The 17306-nt window shown below is 36.1% G+C and overlaps 2 protein-coding genes across 8 annotated transcripts in view; one reads left to right on the plus strand and one right to left on the minus strand.

Annotated features, from left to right (window-relative positions):
- The window catches only part of LOC133546069 (protein SPMIP2), a 62713-nt gene extending 57720 nt beyond the window's left edge, over window positions 1–4993 (minus strand). Inside the window, exons 1-2 of the mRNA XM_061891900.1 lie at window positions 4939–4993; window positions 1755–1984 (exon numbers count right to left, since the gene is read on the minus strand). Of these exons, the coding sequence (XP_061747884.1) occupies window positions 1755–1984; window positions 4939–4993 (285 nt within the window). The remainder of the gene's footprint in view (window positions 1–1754; window positions 1985–4938) is intronic.
- A 5431-nt stretch (window positions 4994–10424) lies between these two features.
- Window positions 10425–17306, plus strand: part of rapgef2b (Rap guanine nucleotide exchange factor 2b) — a 286117-nt gene continuing 279235 nt past the window's right edge. For all 7 annotated transcript variants that reach the window (XR_009805002.1, XR_009805003.1, XR_009805006.1 and 4 more), the window contains exon 1: window positions 10425–10881. Coding sequence is in view for 1 of the 7 variants with exons in the window: in XM_061891993.1 (XP_061747977.1) it covers window positions 10813–10881 (69 nt within the window). In the remaining 6 variants the exon portion in view is untranslated. The remainder of the gene's footprint in view (window positions 10882–17306) is intronic.

Raw genomic sequence — 17306 nt, forward strand, 5'->3', positions numbered from 1 at the left:
CTGAACAAAGCCGCGGGCCAAGGTTGAACAAATGAACCTTTTAATAGGGACCCAAACAACTTTTGCATTGAATATTAAACAAGCATGGCTTATATAACTTTATAATGACATGCAAAATCAAGTTTCGAATAATAATAATAATAATAATTAAAAAATATCAATAGCATATCAAATACAATTTAAATAAAAATTTAATGCCTCTTTTCTATTTGCAGCCCTCTGAGGTAAATATAAAAATAAACTTTTTCCACAGGCTAATAATAAATTTGCAAATAAAATAACAATAAAAAATGTATCAAACATTCAAGCCTTGAAGTAGCAAGAGAAAGTGCATGAGTAAAACATTAATTATTTCTTGGGGGGGGGGGGGGTTATATTGTAGCGTCCCGGAAGAGTTAGTGCTGCAAGGGGTTCTGGGTATTTGTTCTGTTGTGTTTATAGATAGATAGATAGATAGATAGTACTTTATTGATTCCTTCAGGAGAGTTCCTTCAGGAAAATTAAAATTCCAGCAGCAGTGTACAGAGTTGAGATCAATTAAAAAAAAAAAAGTAAATAATGGGGGTTTAAAAGGAAACAAAATAGAGAAATATTACAAAAAGAATAAAAACAATGGGAATAACAATATAACAGTAAAATAAGAATATAACAAGACAAAGTAGGCAGTAGTGACCATGTTATGAAAACGTATTGCACTGTTAATGTTTTGCATCCCCTGTCATCCTAATACCTAATATGTTGTGTTGCGGTGCAGATGTTCTCCCGAAATGTGTTTGTTATTCTTGTTTGGTGTAGGTTCACAGTGTGGTGCATATTTGTAAGATTGATAAAGTTGTTTATACGGCCACCCTCAGTGTGACCTGTATGGCTGTTGAACAAGTATGCGTTGCATTCACTTGTGTGCGTGTGTCTTTGTGTAAAAGTCGCATATATTGTGTGACTGGGTTGGCACGCTATTTCTTTGTAGGAAAAGCGGATGTGACGACAGGTTGTAGAGGACGCTAAAGGCAGTGCCGTTAATGCACGCCCCCAATATTGTCGTCCGGGTAGAAATGGGGAGAAATTCGGAGAATGTTTACTCCGGGAGATTTCCGGGAGGAGCACTGAAATTTGGGAGTCCGGGAAAATCGGGAGGGTCGGCAAGTATGAGTATTACTAGTGAATGCGGTGTTACAGCGGCATCGCTGCTGTATAAAACCGGCGGGCCAGCTCTAATGTTAATTTCATACTGCCTCAAGGGCCAAATGAAATTACAAGGCGGGCCAAATTTGGCCCGCGGGCCAGAGTTTGACACCCATGGTGTAACGGGTAAAGTGGATTGAAAAATGTGGGAGGAATAGTCGCCAGGAAAAAAAAGGGTGATAATAGGGTTTGGAAAACCTCAAATTCTGACAATTCCTGTTATTTTTTTGAACTTGGAAAAATAACGGTTTGAATGTGCAGGATGAGTGGACTGTGTTGAAGGTGGAATGGTTTGAATCGGTTGAAAAAATGTGGAAATGGTGAAAGTTGGAAAAATGGCCAACTCATTTTAAATGGCAAAAATGTCCCGGAAAACCTGGATTTTTTGGAATTTTTGGAATTTGTCACGGGAAAGCCCGCAATTTGTAACTATTTGAATCGGGTGAAAAATGTGGAAGGTAAAGCGCGCCAAAATGTGTAGAAGAAGAAGAAAAAAGAAAAAATGTGCATTCACACATATGATAAGAATGTGATTGAATCATCTCCAAAAAAAGGCTTAGTGTAAAAAGTACCTTAATCTGCATGCCGCTATGTAAGGTCTCACTGTTCACCAGCTGGTTGTACTGCCAGCCCCAGCCCACCTCGCCCACCAAGGCATGTTTGGGCAGAGGTGGGGGGGCGTGCGGTGCGGCCCGTGTCAGGTAGGTGAGGTCGCCCGTAGCCTCGGGGGACAGGGAGCCCACACCCACGTACTGAGGGGAATGATGGAGCCTCGGCCTGTAGTTGCCGACACCATCCGGACCTTGTGTGAGTCACATAAAGGGAAAGAGATGATGAAGTATTTTGTCAACTCTAATTAATGACGGGCCTCTATTAATTGTCATGCACATTATGCATTTGAACAAATAAAGGCCACACCTCACAATACTAAATAACACAGTGTGTTTTTTCATTTGCACCTATTTAGCAATACTAATGATGCTGTATTATGACATACAATAATGTCAATTATCCAACATGATGTATTAAAAAATACATAATATATTGTAATAAATATATTGAGGTTAGGCATCATTATTAATTGGTTATATTTATTTAGAAATGATGAAATACATTTACCATCACATATTATTTGTGGTTATTATTCATTTTGTATTTACTTCGAAGGCCTTTTGTCTAATGAACACCTTAACTTTGGTACTCTCTCAAACATTATTAACATCAAGTTTCATTTATTCTTAGCAAAAATGCTTTTAATTAAAAAAGTAAACATGTGCATTCTGTAATTAGTTTAATATTTTTATCATACTATTAATATTATATATATATATATATATATATATATACATATATACATATATATATATACATACATACATATATATATACATATATATATATATACATACATACATACATATATATATATATATGTGTATATATATGTATATATATATATATATATATATATATATATATATACATATATACATATATATATATACATACATACATATATATATACATATATATATATACATACATACATACATATATATATATGTGTATATATATGTATATATATATATATATATAAAGTATGTTTATTTAAAATGATACTTCATATTTACTTGACTGCAGTAAGTGCCTGGTGTTTACATGAGGTAAGGTATTTATATGTTTGTTTATTATCATGTATTTATATGGCATTATTATGAAATGCTCCATTCCAATAAAAACCTGGCTTTTAATAAACACCTTGTAACGGCTGCAGTTTGGTAAATATGAAGTATCACTCTTTATTTGTGACTTAAAAAAGAAAAACAAAAGAAAAACAAAAACATATATATTATCATTATTTTTTTAATCATGTATTTATTTGAGATTTTCATTTAAAAAAACTCCAATCCAATAAACACCTTGCCTCAAATAAACACCTGGTTGCTGCTGCAGTGTGGTAAATATAAAGTATGATTTTTATTGTCAAAAAAACTACAAAATATACACAATTATCATGTGTTGCAAAAAAATTTCCGTGTTTAGTGTTTTTTTTATTTGAGATCATTACGCAATGCTCCATTCCAATGAACACCTGGCTTTTAATAAACACCTTGTACCTGCTGCAGTTTAGTAAATATAGTATAATTCTTTATTTGTGGCAAACAAACAAAAAATCCGTCATTACGTTTTTATCATGTATTTATTTGAGATCATTATGAACGGCTCCAATCTAAAAAAAACACCTGGTTTCTTACAAACTCCTAGCAGTAGTTCAGTGAACATGAAATATAATTCTTTATTGGTGGCAAAAACAACATCTAATAAATTATCCTTATGTTTATATGGAATGTTTTTTTTTATTGTCAAGAAACTACAAGATGTACACAATTATTATGTGTTACGGAAGACATGTGTTTATAGTGGAATTTATTTCAAATCTTTATGAAAGGCTCCATTTCAATGAACACCTTGCCTCGAACAAACACCTTGTACCTGCTGCAGTTAATTGTTTATTTGTGGCAAAAAAAGAAAGCAAATATATACTATCAGTCTATGTTCATCATGTACTTATTTGAGATCATTATGAACGGCTCCATTCTGATGAACACCTGACCTCTAATAAACACCTGGCAGTAGTTCAGTAAATATTAAAGACAACTCTTTATTCTTGGAAGAAAAATACAAAAGGTAAACTATCATTGTGTGTTTATATAATATATTTTTATTGTTAAGAAATTAAAAGGTATATACAAGTATTATGTGTCGCGTAAGACATATGTTTATTGTGGAATTTATTTCAAATATTAATGAAATGCTCCATTCTAATGAACACTTTGTCTCGAATAAACACCTCGTATCTGCTGCAGTTCAGTAAATATGAAGTATCACTCTTTATTTGTGACTTAAAAATGAAAAAAATATACTATCATTATTTGTTTATCATGTATTTATTTGCGATCAGTATGAAAAACCCCAATCCAATAAATACCTTGCCTCAAATAAAGACTTTGCTGCAGTGTAGTCAATAAAAATTATTTTTATTGTTTAAAAAAAACTACAAAATATATACCATCATCATTTGTTGCAAAATATTGTTCATATTTAGTTTATTTGACATCATTACAAAATGCTCAATTCCAATTTGCACCTTGCCTTGAATAAACACCTTGTACCTGCTGCAGTTCAGTAAATATGAAGTATCACTCTTTATTTGTGACTTAACAAAGCAAAACAAAAGAAAAACAAAAAATATGTCAAATATATCATCATTTGTTAATAATGTATTTATTTGAGATCATTAAGAAAAATTCCAATCCAATAAATACCTTGCCTCGAATAAACACCTGGCTGCTGCTGCAGTGTAGTAAATATAAAGTATGATTTGTTTTGTTGAAAAAAAAAACTACAAAATGCACACTATCATCATACGTTGCAAAACATATTTTGTGTCTAGTGTGTATTTATTTGAGATCATTACAAAATGCTCCATTCCAATTTTCACCTTGCCTCAAATAAACAATTGCTGCAGCTCAGTGAGACAATAACAAGAAATATACTATTATGAATAGTTTTTAATGTATTTATTGGGGGTTGTTTTTTTAAAAATATATTCATTCAAATTAGCATTTTACCTCCAATAAACACCTGGCATGCTCTCTAATTGTGAGTAAACAAATTAGCATTTAAGAAAATATGGTATCAAAATCATCTAAATTGATTTGCTGTCATTTATCAAGCCTTAGCACTCTGTATTACCTGTAAAGATCATTCTTTGTCCAGTCGGTGTCGCTTCTTTACTCTTGTGTGTCATTTCTGTTCTGTTGGTTTCAGGTCCAAGTTGGCATGAATAATGCAGCCTGCTGGGAGATTACGTGTACTGGTCTGTCCATAGGGGCGTTGTCTGTTGTCATGGCAACCAGGCTTGGTGGCGTACTTGGGCCCTCTTTTTTATTTTTATTTTTTAAACGACTGTACATCCAACACATGTTGTCTCACTAAAAATAATAAAATACCATGTGACTATGATACAGGGCTGTTAGGGTTGTACCTATACCAATATTTTGGTACCTTTTTGATACTTTTCTAAATAAAGGGGACCACAAAAAATGTCATTATTGACTTTATTTTAACAAAAAACGTACGGTACACTAAACATATGTTTATTATTGCAGGGGAAAAACAATATTGTCCTTAAGCAAACAAAGGCTTCTTATTAGTCTGCTGACGAATGCAGTAACATATTGTCATTTATCATTCTTTTATTTAGTCAACATTATGAGGGACAAACTGTAAAAGTTGATTATTAATGCACTTATTTAATTACTGTTAATATCTGCTTATTTCCTGTTTCAACAAGTTCTATCTACACTTCTGTTCAAATGTATCCATCCATTCATCCATTTTCTACCGCTTATTCCCTTTTGGGGTCACGGAGGGCGCTGGCGCCTATCTCAGCTACAATCGGGTGGAAGGCGTGGTACACCCTGGACAAGTCGCCACCTCATCGCAGTGTTCAAATGTAATCATCACTTATTATTCTGTTGTTTGATACTTTACATTAGTTTTGGATGATACCACAAATTTAGGTATCGATCCGTTACCAAGTAGTTACAGGATAATACTGTGGGGAGGCGCAGCCCTGCCCAAGATGGCGGCAAGGAGGCGGAGAATGCCGGGAGCGACGCCAACGCAATCTAATTCAGGTGCGTGGCTCACACACCGGGAAACGATTAACATTTCTCCTGACGCTGCATATATATATATATATATATATATATATATATATATATATATATATATATATATATATATATATATATATATATATATATATATATATATATATATATATATATATATATATATATATATATATATATATATATATATATATATATATATATAGGCTTCACGGTGGCAGAGGGGTTAGTGCGTCTGCCTCACAATACGAAGGTCCTGCAGTCCTGGGTTCAAATCCAGGCTCGGGATCTTTCTGTGTGGAGTTTGCATGTTCTCCCCGTGAATGCGTGGGTTCCCTCCGGGTACTCCGGCTTCCTCCCACTTCCAAATACATGCACCTGGGGATAGGTTGATTGGCAACACTAAATTGGCCCTAGTGTTTGAATGTGAGTGTGAATGTTGTCTGTCTATCTGTGTTGGCGACTTGTCCAGGGTGTACCCCGCCTTCCATCCGATTGTAGCTGAGATAGGCGCCAGTGCCCCCCGCGACCCCAAAAGGGAATAAGCGGTAGGAAATGGATGGATGGATGGATATATATAGATATATATTTATATATATATATTTATATATATATACATATATATATATATACATACATATATATATATATACATATATATATATATATATATATATATATATATATATATATATATATATATATATATATATATATATATATATATATATATATATATATATATATAACAAGCTGTAGAAGATGGATTAATGAATGGGCTAAGAAGAATAGATAAACAAAAATAATAATTACAAAACCAAAAAACTTTGGGATTTCCCACGGGACGGATTACGGACGCTGGCGGGCCGTAGTTTGGGGACACCTGTTTTAAGCTGTCCATCCATCCATCCATCCATCCATTTTCTACCGCTTGTCCCATTTGGGGGGTGCTGGAGCTTATCCCAGCTGCACTCGGGCAGAAAGTGGGGTACACCCAGGACAAGTCGCCTTTTTAAACTGTCATTCAATATTGTTAAGAAATATTTTCTTATTTATCCATCCATCTTCTTCCACTTATCCGAAGTCCGGTCACAGGGGCAGCAGAGAAGCCCCGACTTATTTTTCTATTACATTATATATATGTATTTCCCTCCATCTATTTTCTACTGCTTGTCCCTCTTGGGGTGGCAGGGGGAGCTGGAGCCTATTCCAACTGCACTCGGGCAGAAAGTGGGGTTCACCAGATCAAATTAATATGTATTATATTTATCCATGACAGCATTTTTGTTGTAAATTGTGAGGTGTGTGTGTTAAAATCATGGTTGTTTTTGTTGTTTTACAAATGATGACAGATGTGAACAAGAGCATGTATTGTCTTTGATTGATAATGTAAATGAGATGTGGTTGTTTTGTATATTAAGTATGTGTCCATGAAAGGGCATTTTATGACTTTTTTAAATTTAATTATGTAATATGGTATGATTGTAATGATTTTTGTATCCCTTTAATTTAGGTAGCTAGGGACTGCAGATGGAAATTAGCTATTTAACTATAATCTTGTACAGAACATATCTGTCTTTGAACTTAATGTTTCTGTGCATTGTCCCTTTACATAAAGACTAAACTAAACTATTTATAAACTCATTGCTCAAAATATAATCATTAAAATATAATCAATTAAAAAATATATTTATATTGACCTAAGCCTGCAATAACTTCACATCAAGTATTGCCCTTTGAATTTTGGGGGGAAAAATATAGCATATTTTGTGTTCTTGCCACAAAAAAAGAGCATACAGCAAAACAAAATGATTTTGAAGTTGATCCAGAGATTTAAGGGTTTATTTTCCCTTCACTAAAATAATAACATGTAACTCTTTTTTTTACATTTTAATTACTTAAGACCCTTCCGGGTATCCTGGACCCAACTTGAAGAGAAATCTCTATATTGTTATGGATTTTGAAAATGGCTTTGATTTAAAAAAAAATAATTCAAAAAAAGAAAAGGGGGTCTATAATTTTTATCAGGCAAAAAAAAAAACATGTTGTTTTAATAACGCTAGATGGTGCTAAAGTATCTTTTTCTACGTTTTCCAGCGGCCCTGAACTGTCCTCCTCTTTTGGACACGCCCATGAGTGTGATGACATTGGTGTGAAGCTGCGAATTACAAGAGCAATCAAACATTTTATATTGGTGTTTGACTTACTGTTTTCAATTGTTGATATTTATGAATAAACATTTATAAAAAAAAAAAAAAGAAAAAAAAAGAAAGCGACTATAACATTGGGGGAAAAAAAGGACATTCAAACAGGAAATGACACGAGGCATCCCAGTTTGAAACACATTTCAAACGTTTTCAATATTTTTAACTGGTTTACAATGTATTTATTTAAGTTGTTGTTATTGTTATTAAAGGTCTACTGAAATTAGATTTTCTTATTTGAACGGGGATAGCAGGTCCATTGTATGTGTCATACTTGATCATTTCGCGATATTGCCATATTTTTGCTGGAAGGATTTAGTAGAGAACATCTACGATAAAGTTTGCAACTTTTGGTCGCTAATAAAAAAGCCTTGCCTTTACCGGAAGTAGTAGACGATGACATCACCGGTGTGAGGCCTCCTCACATCCTCACATTGTTTATAATGGGAGCCTCCGGCAGCAAGAGCTATTCGGACCGAGAAAACAACAATTTCCCCATTAATTTGAGCGAGGATGAAATATTTGTGTCCGAGGATATTGATAGCGAAGGAATAGGAAAAAAAATAAAAAAAATATATAAATGTTGAAAAAAAAAAAGGCGATTGCATTGTGAGCGATTCAGATGTTTGTAGACACATTTACTAGGATAACACTGGGAAATCCCTTATCTTTTGATTGTGTTGCTAGTGTTTTAGTGAGTTAAATAGTACCTGATAGTCGGAGGGGTGTGTCCACGGGTGTCTTGATGTTGTAGGCACAATACCAATGTGAGCAATCTGCAAAATGCGCAACCGCACTACTACCGACCACGCAGTCTGATAGTTTATAAAACCAATGATGAAATATTAACATTGCAACACATGCCAATACGGCCTTTTTAGTTTACTATAATACAATTTCAAATTTCCCGGGAGTTTCGTCTTCAAAACGTTGTGTAATGATGACGTGTACGCAAGGCGTCACGGGTTTTATGGAAATATGAGCGCTGCACACACACACAGCTAAAAGTCGTCTGCTTTAACGGCATAATTACACAGTATTTTGGAGATCTGTGTTGCTGAATCTTTTGCAATTTCTTCAATTAATACTGGAGAAGTCACAGTAGAAAGATGGAGTTGGGAAGCTTTAGCCTTTAGCCACACAAACACACTGTGATTCCTTGTTTAAAATTCCTGGAGGTGAAACTTTCCTATGGATCAGAGCGCGGTCAAGAGAACATGGATCCCGACCACATGTCAACCAGCAGGTTTCGGTGAGAAAATTGTGGTTAAAAAGTCAGTTCTTACCGGAGAAAAGCTGAGCTTGTGCCGTCGATAGCTGCCGTCGACTCCCCTGAGACACTGCGCGTCAAGACACCCGTGGACACACCCTTCCGACTACCAGGTACTATTTAACTCACTAAAACACTAGCAACACAATAGAAAGATAAGGGATTTCCCAGAATTAACCAAGTAAATGTGTCTAAAAACATCGGAATCCGTCCCAATGCAATCGCGTTTTTTTTTTAAATCCTTTTTTTTGTCGCTATCAATATCCTCAAACAGGAATCTTTCATCCTCGTTCAAATAATTGTCGTTTTCTCGGTCCGAATAGCACTTTTTCTTGGAGGCTCCCATTAAAAACAATGTGAATATGTCAGGAGCTGTCACGCCAAATTTCTTCCCCCCTAAAAAACCTCCCCCCACCCCCATTTACTTCCGGGGTCATGATTAATACAGACGTTTTGTTGACGCTATATTATAAAAATATAACGCCATATTATAAAAATACAGACGTTTTGTTAATGCTATTATATAAAAAAAAATCAAAAACAATTTACAAACACAAGGTATTGGATGACGCATTTACTTCCGGGGTCACGTTTCCTCTTATGTCATCCCATAGCTTGTGTTTGTAAATAGTTTTTAATTTTTTTTATAATATAGCGTTCACAAAACGTCTGTATTTTTATAATATAGCATTATATTTTTATAATATAGCGTTAACAAAACGTCTGTATTAATCATGACCCCGGAAGTAAATGGGGGGGGGGGTTTGGGAGAAGAAATTTGGCGTGACAGAGCCATCAAACGTGTGACGTCATCGTCTGCGACTTCCGGTAGAGGCAGGGCATTTCTCTTAGCACCGAAAGTTGCGAACTTTATCATGAATGTTCTCTACTAAATCCTTTCAGCAAAAATATGGCAATATCGCGAAATGATTAGGTATGACACATAGAATGGACCTGCTATCCCCGTTTAAATAAGAAAACCTCATTTCAGTAGGCCTTTAATATGCTCAAAATTGTTTTATTTTGAAAAGATGCACAGGAAGTGCTGGATGTTGTCAGCTTCCGCCCCGACGCCTGCTCCCAGTCACCATGGTGGCACACAACAGAGCGCAGTGGCGGCGTATATAGCTGCACTTCCCGGGGCTGTTGACGGTAAAAACCGCACCATGTTTTGTCCGTGAGTCCGTCTACCTCTTCAAGAAGAAACCATCACCATGTTGTCGTCTGGTTAGCGGACTTTTCTTCCCTCGCTCCTCGGAACGTCTCCTGGTCGCTAGCAAAGTGGTGCAGACACAAGAATGGCTGTGCAGAACACCGCCTGGCACAGACGCACACTTTGGACTTAGGAGCCTCTTAAGACATCCTTCGTCCACAAGTTGACGCCTTGGAGTTTAACTAAGTTCTTCTTTCGAAGGAATTTATTGCTAATCCACTTCCTGGCGACGTCTTGCAAACAATGGCGTCCTATGTGGATAACAGCTTTCGGGAAGCGGTGATGATGAAGCCGGCGGAGAGGACGCAACAGGTCTGACCATTTCCCTCCAATAATAGTCAGCTGAATTACAATATCAACGTTTAAATTGCCTGTAAATGTGTGTTTGTGTCGGCATCACATCGGTCACGTATGGCTCCATCCCGCTAAGCCGCCTATCAGCAGAGATAATCGGGGCTACTTAGCATAGCAGACCTGCAACATGCATGCTGGCAGTGACGTGCGGTGAGGTTCATGGCTGGTGACGCACTGACATCATCACACTCAGATTTATAAACATATGAACCCTATAGAGCAGGGGTCACCAACGCGGTGCCCGCGAGCACCAGGTAGCCCGTAAGGACCAGATGAGTAGCCCGCTGGCCTGTTCTAAAAATAGCTCAAATAGCAGCACTTACCAGTGAGCTGCCTCTATTTTCACTACATGCTGGATCTCAAAACTACATCTCTACTCATACTTGTCGCAATTATGCTGCAAACAATCATGTGTTGGTCCTCGGAACCTCATTCTTGTGCAATTTCACCTTCAATGCACACATTATTACCATCTAGTGGACTTTAGAAAACTACTGTATCGAGAAACTACTAATATCATTTGTATGACATCCAGGGTGTCCAAATGCGTCCCGGGGGCCATGTGCAGCCCGCAACTACTTGTTTACCGGCCCGCTACACATTCTGGAAATGCTATCGCAAAAATAAAAAAAGAACACTTAAAAAAAGGGAGATGAGGTGACGAGAAAAACTTGCAATGTTGACACAAAGCTGCCATGCAGGCTGTTTTTTTAATTTTGTCTTTCTTTATTTTTCCTTTTTTGCAATTGCTCAAAAAAAAGACAAAAAAATCCATGTTTTAGTTAATTATTTTCAAGGCTCCAATTACTTCAAGTATTTCACTTTAAAATATTTTGTGTTGTAAATATTTCATATATTGTGTGGTTGCCATATAAAAACATCAAAGTTTTCTTTGAAAAAAGAGCATAAAAAAAACTAAATAGTAGTTCAAACGTAAAATCGATAGATTTTGATCCTGTAACTTATGTGTTGAAAGAAAAAGAAAAACCTAATAAAAATGTATCACTTTATGAGTGGGGCACCCTTTGGATCACAAATATATTTATTGGTATTTTATCGGTCTTTTCACGGTTATTACTCAAAAAATATAACCTAATAAAATCAATGATGTCCTGCATTATTGATCTTATAGGGCTTTAATTACTAAATACTGCATATTTCAGTTTTACTATAAAAAAAGTAGTTTTTGACAGAAAAGCCATAAAACCTTTTTTGTATTACTTTATATCAACTTGAAGTTGATATAGAGATTTATTGTAAGCGTTAAATAAAAAATATCAATAATTTGACTTATTTTTAACATTTTAATGACTGAGACCCTTAATGGTCCCCGGGACCCTTAAAGGTAAAATAAAAAATCCATACATCTTGTTCTGGTTTGAAAATGACCAAATATTAAAAGGGTCCCCGCACGCTTTAATTTTTCCATGAGTGGCCCTCAGTGGAAAAAGTTTGGACACCGCTGGTATATATAATGCAGATAAAGTATTTAAATATATAACTAGATGAGGGAATTCCTGAAGGACTTGCGTGTAAATGCTCCAATGCTGAAGTTGAAGTGAAATGCTGACAGAATGTAGTATGAATGTAAGAATAGTTTGAATGTTGAAGAGTTTGAATTTCCAGGAAAACCGGAATTTGGTTTGGAACTTGAGAAAGTCTTTGTTCGAATATCCAGGATGAGTGGAATGTGTTGATGTTGAAATGGTTTGAATGCAGGAATTGTGCAAATTGGAAAAAGGCCCATTCATTTCAATAGGAACTTCCTGGAAATTTGGGAACTGGGGGAAAAGCGTGATTTTGGGGCAAATTAACTGGAGCATGAATGAGCTGAATTGGCTGGTGTTGGAGTTGTTTAAATCGGGCAAGAAATGTTGAAGTAGAAAATGGTATTAGGGAAAATAGGGAATTTTTTTGAAAGTGGTCAAAAAACTTGAATGGTCTAAACGAGTTGAAATGGTTGGTGTTGGAATTTTTCAAATCAGTCGAGAAATGTTGAAGGAGTAACATGTTGAATTGAAAAAATGGTATTATGGAATTCCTGGAATTTCGAGAAAACCGGGAATTTTTTCAGTTAAAAAAACAATTTCGTTTTTTTACTTGATTAAGAGGAATGCCTTGACGGTTGAAAGGTTGCAGTGGGTTGAAAAATGTGGGAAGAGTAGTCACCAGTAAAAAGGGTGGGAATAGAGCTTTGGAAAACCAGGAATTCCGTAAAATCATGGACTTTTTTGGAACTTGGAAAAAGGGTAGTTTGAATTTCTTGGATAGAAATCGAATCGGTTGAAAAATGTGGAAATGGTGGAAGTTTGAAAAATGGCCAATTCATTTTGAAAGGGAAAAATGTCCCGGAAAACCTGGAATTCTGGGAATTTCCTGTGATTCCGGATTAGTCTCAACGGTTTTAAGTTGGAACGATTTGAATCGGGTGACACATGTGGAAGGTAGAGTGTGCCAAAATCTGGAGAAAAAGAAGAAGTTGATAAACCGAGCATTCACACAATTAGCTGTCGTTCGTATAAAAGCTTAAACATGTGTATGGTTATCTGTTTTGGACAACAGGTTACATTATGCAAAAACAACTTTGTTTTACCTATTGGTACCTACAGTTTTGTATTTGGGATCTGCATAAGTCCCAAAAATGTTAAATAAAACCGTGAAGGCATTACAGAGATATTTATAAAAATATCTTATCTTCCTTCATGCTTTCGGGTGATGTCGGCAGATTATCCATTTATGGTACTTTATGTATTTACCTAAAGTATTCTGTGCTCGTCCGCCATTGTAGCCCGACGTTGTAGTCAATGAGCTTCTTTTTCGCCAATCTCTTGTTTTGGGGCAGACTGGCTCGTACATGCACATGAATCCTCCGCTGTTGCCATTTCTAATACAAAGTAGCATGTAGTTTGAACTTAAACAGTCAGTAGACTCGCTATGTAGGCTCTAAAAACTACAACAACGATGGTGGGGAAAAGATGCTTTCGAAGTGGAAGCACGTAAATAAAACCTCTCACAAACGGGCGCATCCTGAAGAGACGGTCAGAAAGGGCTTGAAGATGGTCCATAAAAGGTAATCTATGCTACATTTTGACCAAAGAACAACCATTAAATGTTATTTAAACCACAAGGAAGTGTTGATCTCACTCATGTGTGATCGGAATCGGCAGTATAAAACCCTGATATTTACCATTTTTGTCTCACACATTTGTCCTCTGTATATTAGCATGTTTCCTGTGTGTAAGCATGTGTTCTAAACCCAGTGTAACAACGAAAAAGTGGTTGCCTTTCGCTTGAACGCCACTTCCACTTCCAATTGATTTTGCTTTCTGCACACAATTGACAATCAATAGACCACAACTTCATGCAATTGGTGGTGGCGGCGGCGGCGGCAAAGCATTCGCGGTCACAGCGGCTTGAAAGCTAAACCAGACGGAGGTTCTTCACATTACACCGCCTGTGATTTAAAAACACGATTATTTCATCATAAAGCAGAACTCATAAATAGTGAAGTGTTTTTATCGGTCGTTGATATCAGTCAAAAGCCTAAAGCATTGGACTTTTAAAAACCCGGGCTGTTCACTTGATTATTCAATCCAATCCAAACCACTTTATTTATATATCACATTTAAAAAAACTATTTAAGTTTCACAAAGTGCTGTACAGAAGTTGAGACATACACACTAGGTGAGTCAGTAATATAAAACTTTTAATAATAAATACCATATTTTCTGGACTGTAAGGCACACTTAAAATCCATTTTTTCCCTCAAAACTTCACAATCTGGTGCTTCTAATGTACGGAATAATTCTGGTTTTGCTTACCGACCTCGAAGCTATTTTATTTGGTACATGGTGAAATGATCAGTGTGACCAGTAGATAGCACTCAAACATAAGAGATACGTGTAGACTGCAATGTGATAGCAGTTACACGTAAGATATACTTGTAGACTGCATTATGACCCAAGTAAACAACACCAACATTTTATATTTTCCATTGAAAATGTAGAACATTACACACAGCGCTCAAAAATCTATCTAAATGTTTTTGTACGATTTTGGTAAGCTATGAAGCCGCCCCGCTTGATGGGTTGTACTGTGCTTCAACATAGGAGTATTATTATGGGGTGTTTATAAGATAAGACATATTATCTGGCGTTTTGTTTCGCAATATTTTGCAAGAGCAACTTTTCTGCTGATCTGTATTTGGGATCTACATAAATCCTGAAAAATTTCGCATAACCGCCTCTGTAGTTTGTGCCGACACAGAAGTGGATACGCTTCTTCTTTTTCTCTATCTTCTTTTTATGGGACATTCATCCTCCGCTGTTGTCATTTCTAATATAAATCAGTGCAAAGTTCTTACTTGTATCTGTCAGTAAACTCGCCATGAAAGCACCATAACATACCGATACACTTCCGGTGCTGCTGTTGTTTCCCGATGAGGAGATGCTGCTCTGTCATTGATTGAAGGAAAGTCTGAATATCATTAAAACAAACCCTTCCTTGCAGGCTACTGCGCTACGACAAAGATGAGGGGGAAAAGTCGCCTGGGACAGGCGGTAGGACGGGGAACGGGCTGGGTGGCGATTATATATCTCGATATTTTTTACCTAAAGGAACAGTCCTTGTTACCTGTGATACTAATTATGTCATTATTTTCACTTAGTAAATATTGACTTACTAAGACAAAATAATGACAAAGTCAAATTAATGATTTTGCTGATTTACTGCAAATAAGCGTTTGAAAAAAAAAAAAAAAGAGTTAAAAGTGGGGCCACATGCTGACATATGCTCAACTCATCATGCTTATCTTATTACAGCATTTGGGAAGCCTGTAGTTGGGTTTTATTATGTAAATGTTATATTTTTATCAACATGTGATACCAGGGAAACTAGGCTGCTACATTACTAATGATTAATGTAACTATAGCTGAAAAAATAGTACAATAGCAATAGGAGAGACTATTCATCCCTGAACACCATGGAGTTCATGTAGGCTTCATGATGCACTTACATTATTATATCAACTATCACAGACAGAAACTTTTCATTTAACATAATGTCCGATCTCCCTCTCCATGTGAGACAGGCCCCTTCTTTGGCTATTTTTAGACCCTTCTTAAAACCCATTCTTATTCACTAGATTTTAACCCAGCATGAGACTTTAAACTGATATTAACTTTTAACTTTTTTAATTGTTTTTTATCTAACAAATTGTTTTTACTGTATTGTATTGTTTTTTTCAATGTGTATTTTACTTCTGTTTTAATGTTATTTTTTTAGTATGTCCTTTGCCTGTATTCTTTGTGGTGCACAACCCTTTGTTCTTCAACTGTGGTTGTTTTTAAAGGGCTTTATAAATAGTTGGTATGGTATGGTATGGTAATGTCAACGGGCTCATCGTGATGTTACTAGTAGTTGACTAGGAGGTGCTTATTATCATTTGGGGAGAGTCCACTGCATTATGCTCACCTGCTAAACATCTTTCTGCTAACCCGCACCGTCTCTCCTCTGCCTGCCTGTGCCTGAATACTCACTGCTGATTGGCTGTTACCGCACTGAATACGCACTGCTGATTGGCTTTTACCGCTCTGCGTGTAACCAATCAGATGGTTGTGTGGGTGGGACAATGCTGGGTGCTGGAGAAACATACTGACAGAGGCAGAGGCAGTAAGAAGCATAGCAGCTTGTTAAGACTTTAGATCAGCCCCAAATGATAATATAAATAAATTTAATAAACTCAAATACAAAAAAGGCAACAAGAGAAGTATCCTACACTTCTCTTTTGTAAAGTAAATCTGAACAGCCGATATTGGCATCTATATCAACTATATGATTCAATAAAGTACTATCTACTACTACTATTTGCCCGAGAAGCTCGACAGGACAAAAAAAAACAAACATTTTTTATTTTTTTAAAGACTTTAGTTTAGGCGGTCGCTCTTTGTTGTTAAGGCAGCCGCCTTAACAACAAAATGCTGTGGGAAACCCTGCGTTGTCGAAGGTAAGCCACGTAAATAACGCATCCTGAAGCGACCGTCAGAAAGCGGCTTGAATGTTGCATCATCCATGCACCATTTTGACCAAAGAACCACCATTACAAGTTATGTAGACCACAAGGAAGTGTTTTCAAAAAATTAATAATATGACTCGTTTAATGCGCCCGATAATGTGGTGCGCTTCATATATGAAAAAAGCTAAAAAATGGACCATTCATCAGCAGGCGCGCCCTATGGTCCGGAAAATAAGTTTCATAAAATACATCCGAGAAAAAAAACTGACTAAAATCACACAACTCTCATGGTGGTTCAAAAGCCAAAGAGTAAAAATATGTTTTAAGATGTGATTTAAAAGTCATTAAAGAGGAAGCCGTCCGAATAGCA

Source organism: Nerophis ophidion, linkage group LG29, assembly GCF_033978795.1.
Source record: "Nerophis ophidion isolate RoL-2023_Sa linkage group LG29, RoL_Noph_v1.0, whole genome shotgun sequence".
In the NCBI taxonomy this organism is placed as follows: domain Eukaryota; kingdom Metazoa; phylum Chordata; class Actinopteri; order Syngnathiformes; family Syngnathidae; genus Nerophis; species Nerophis ophidion.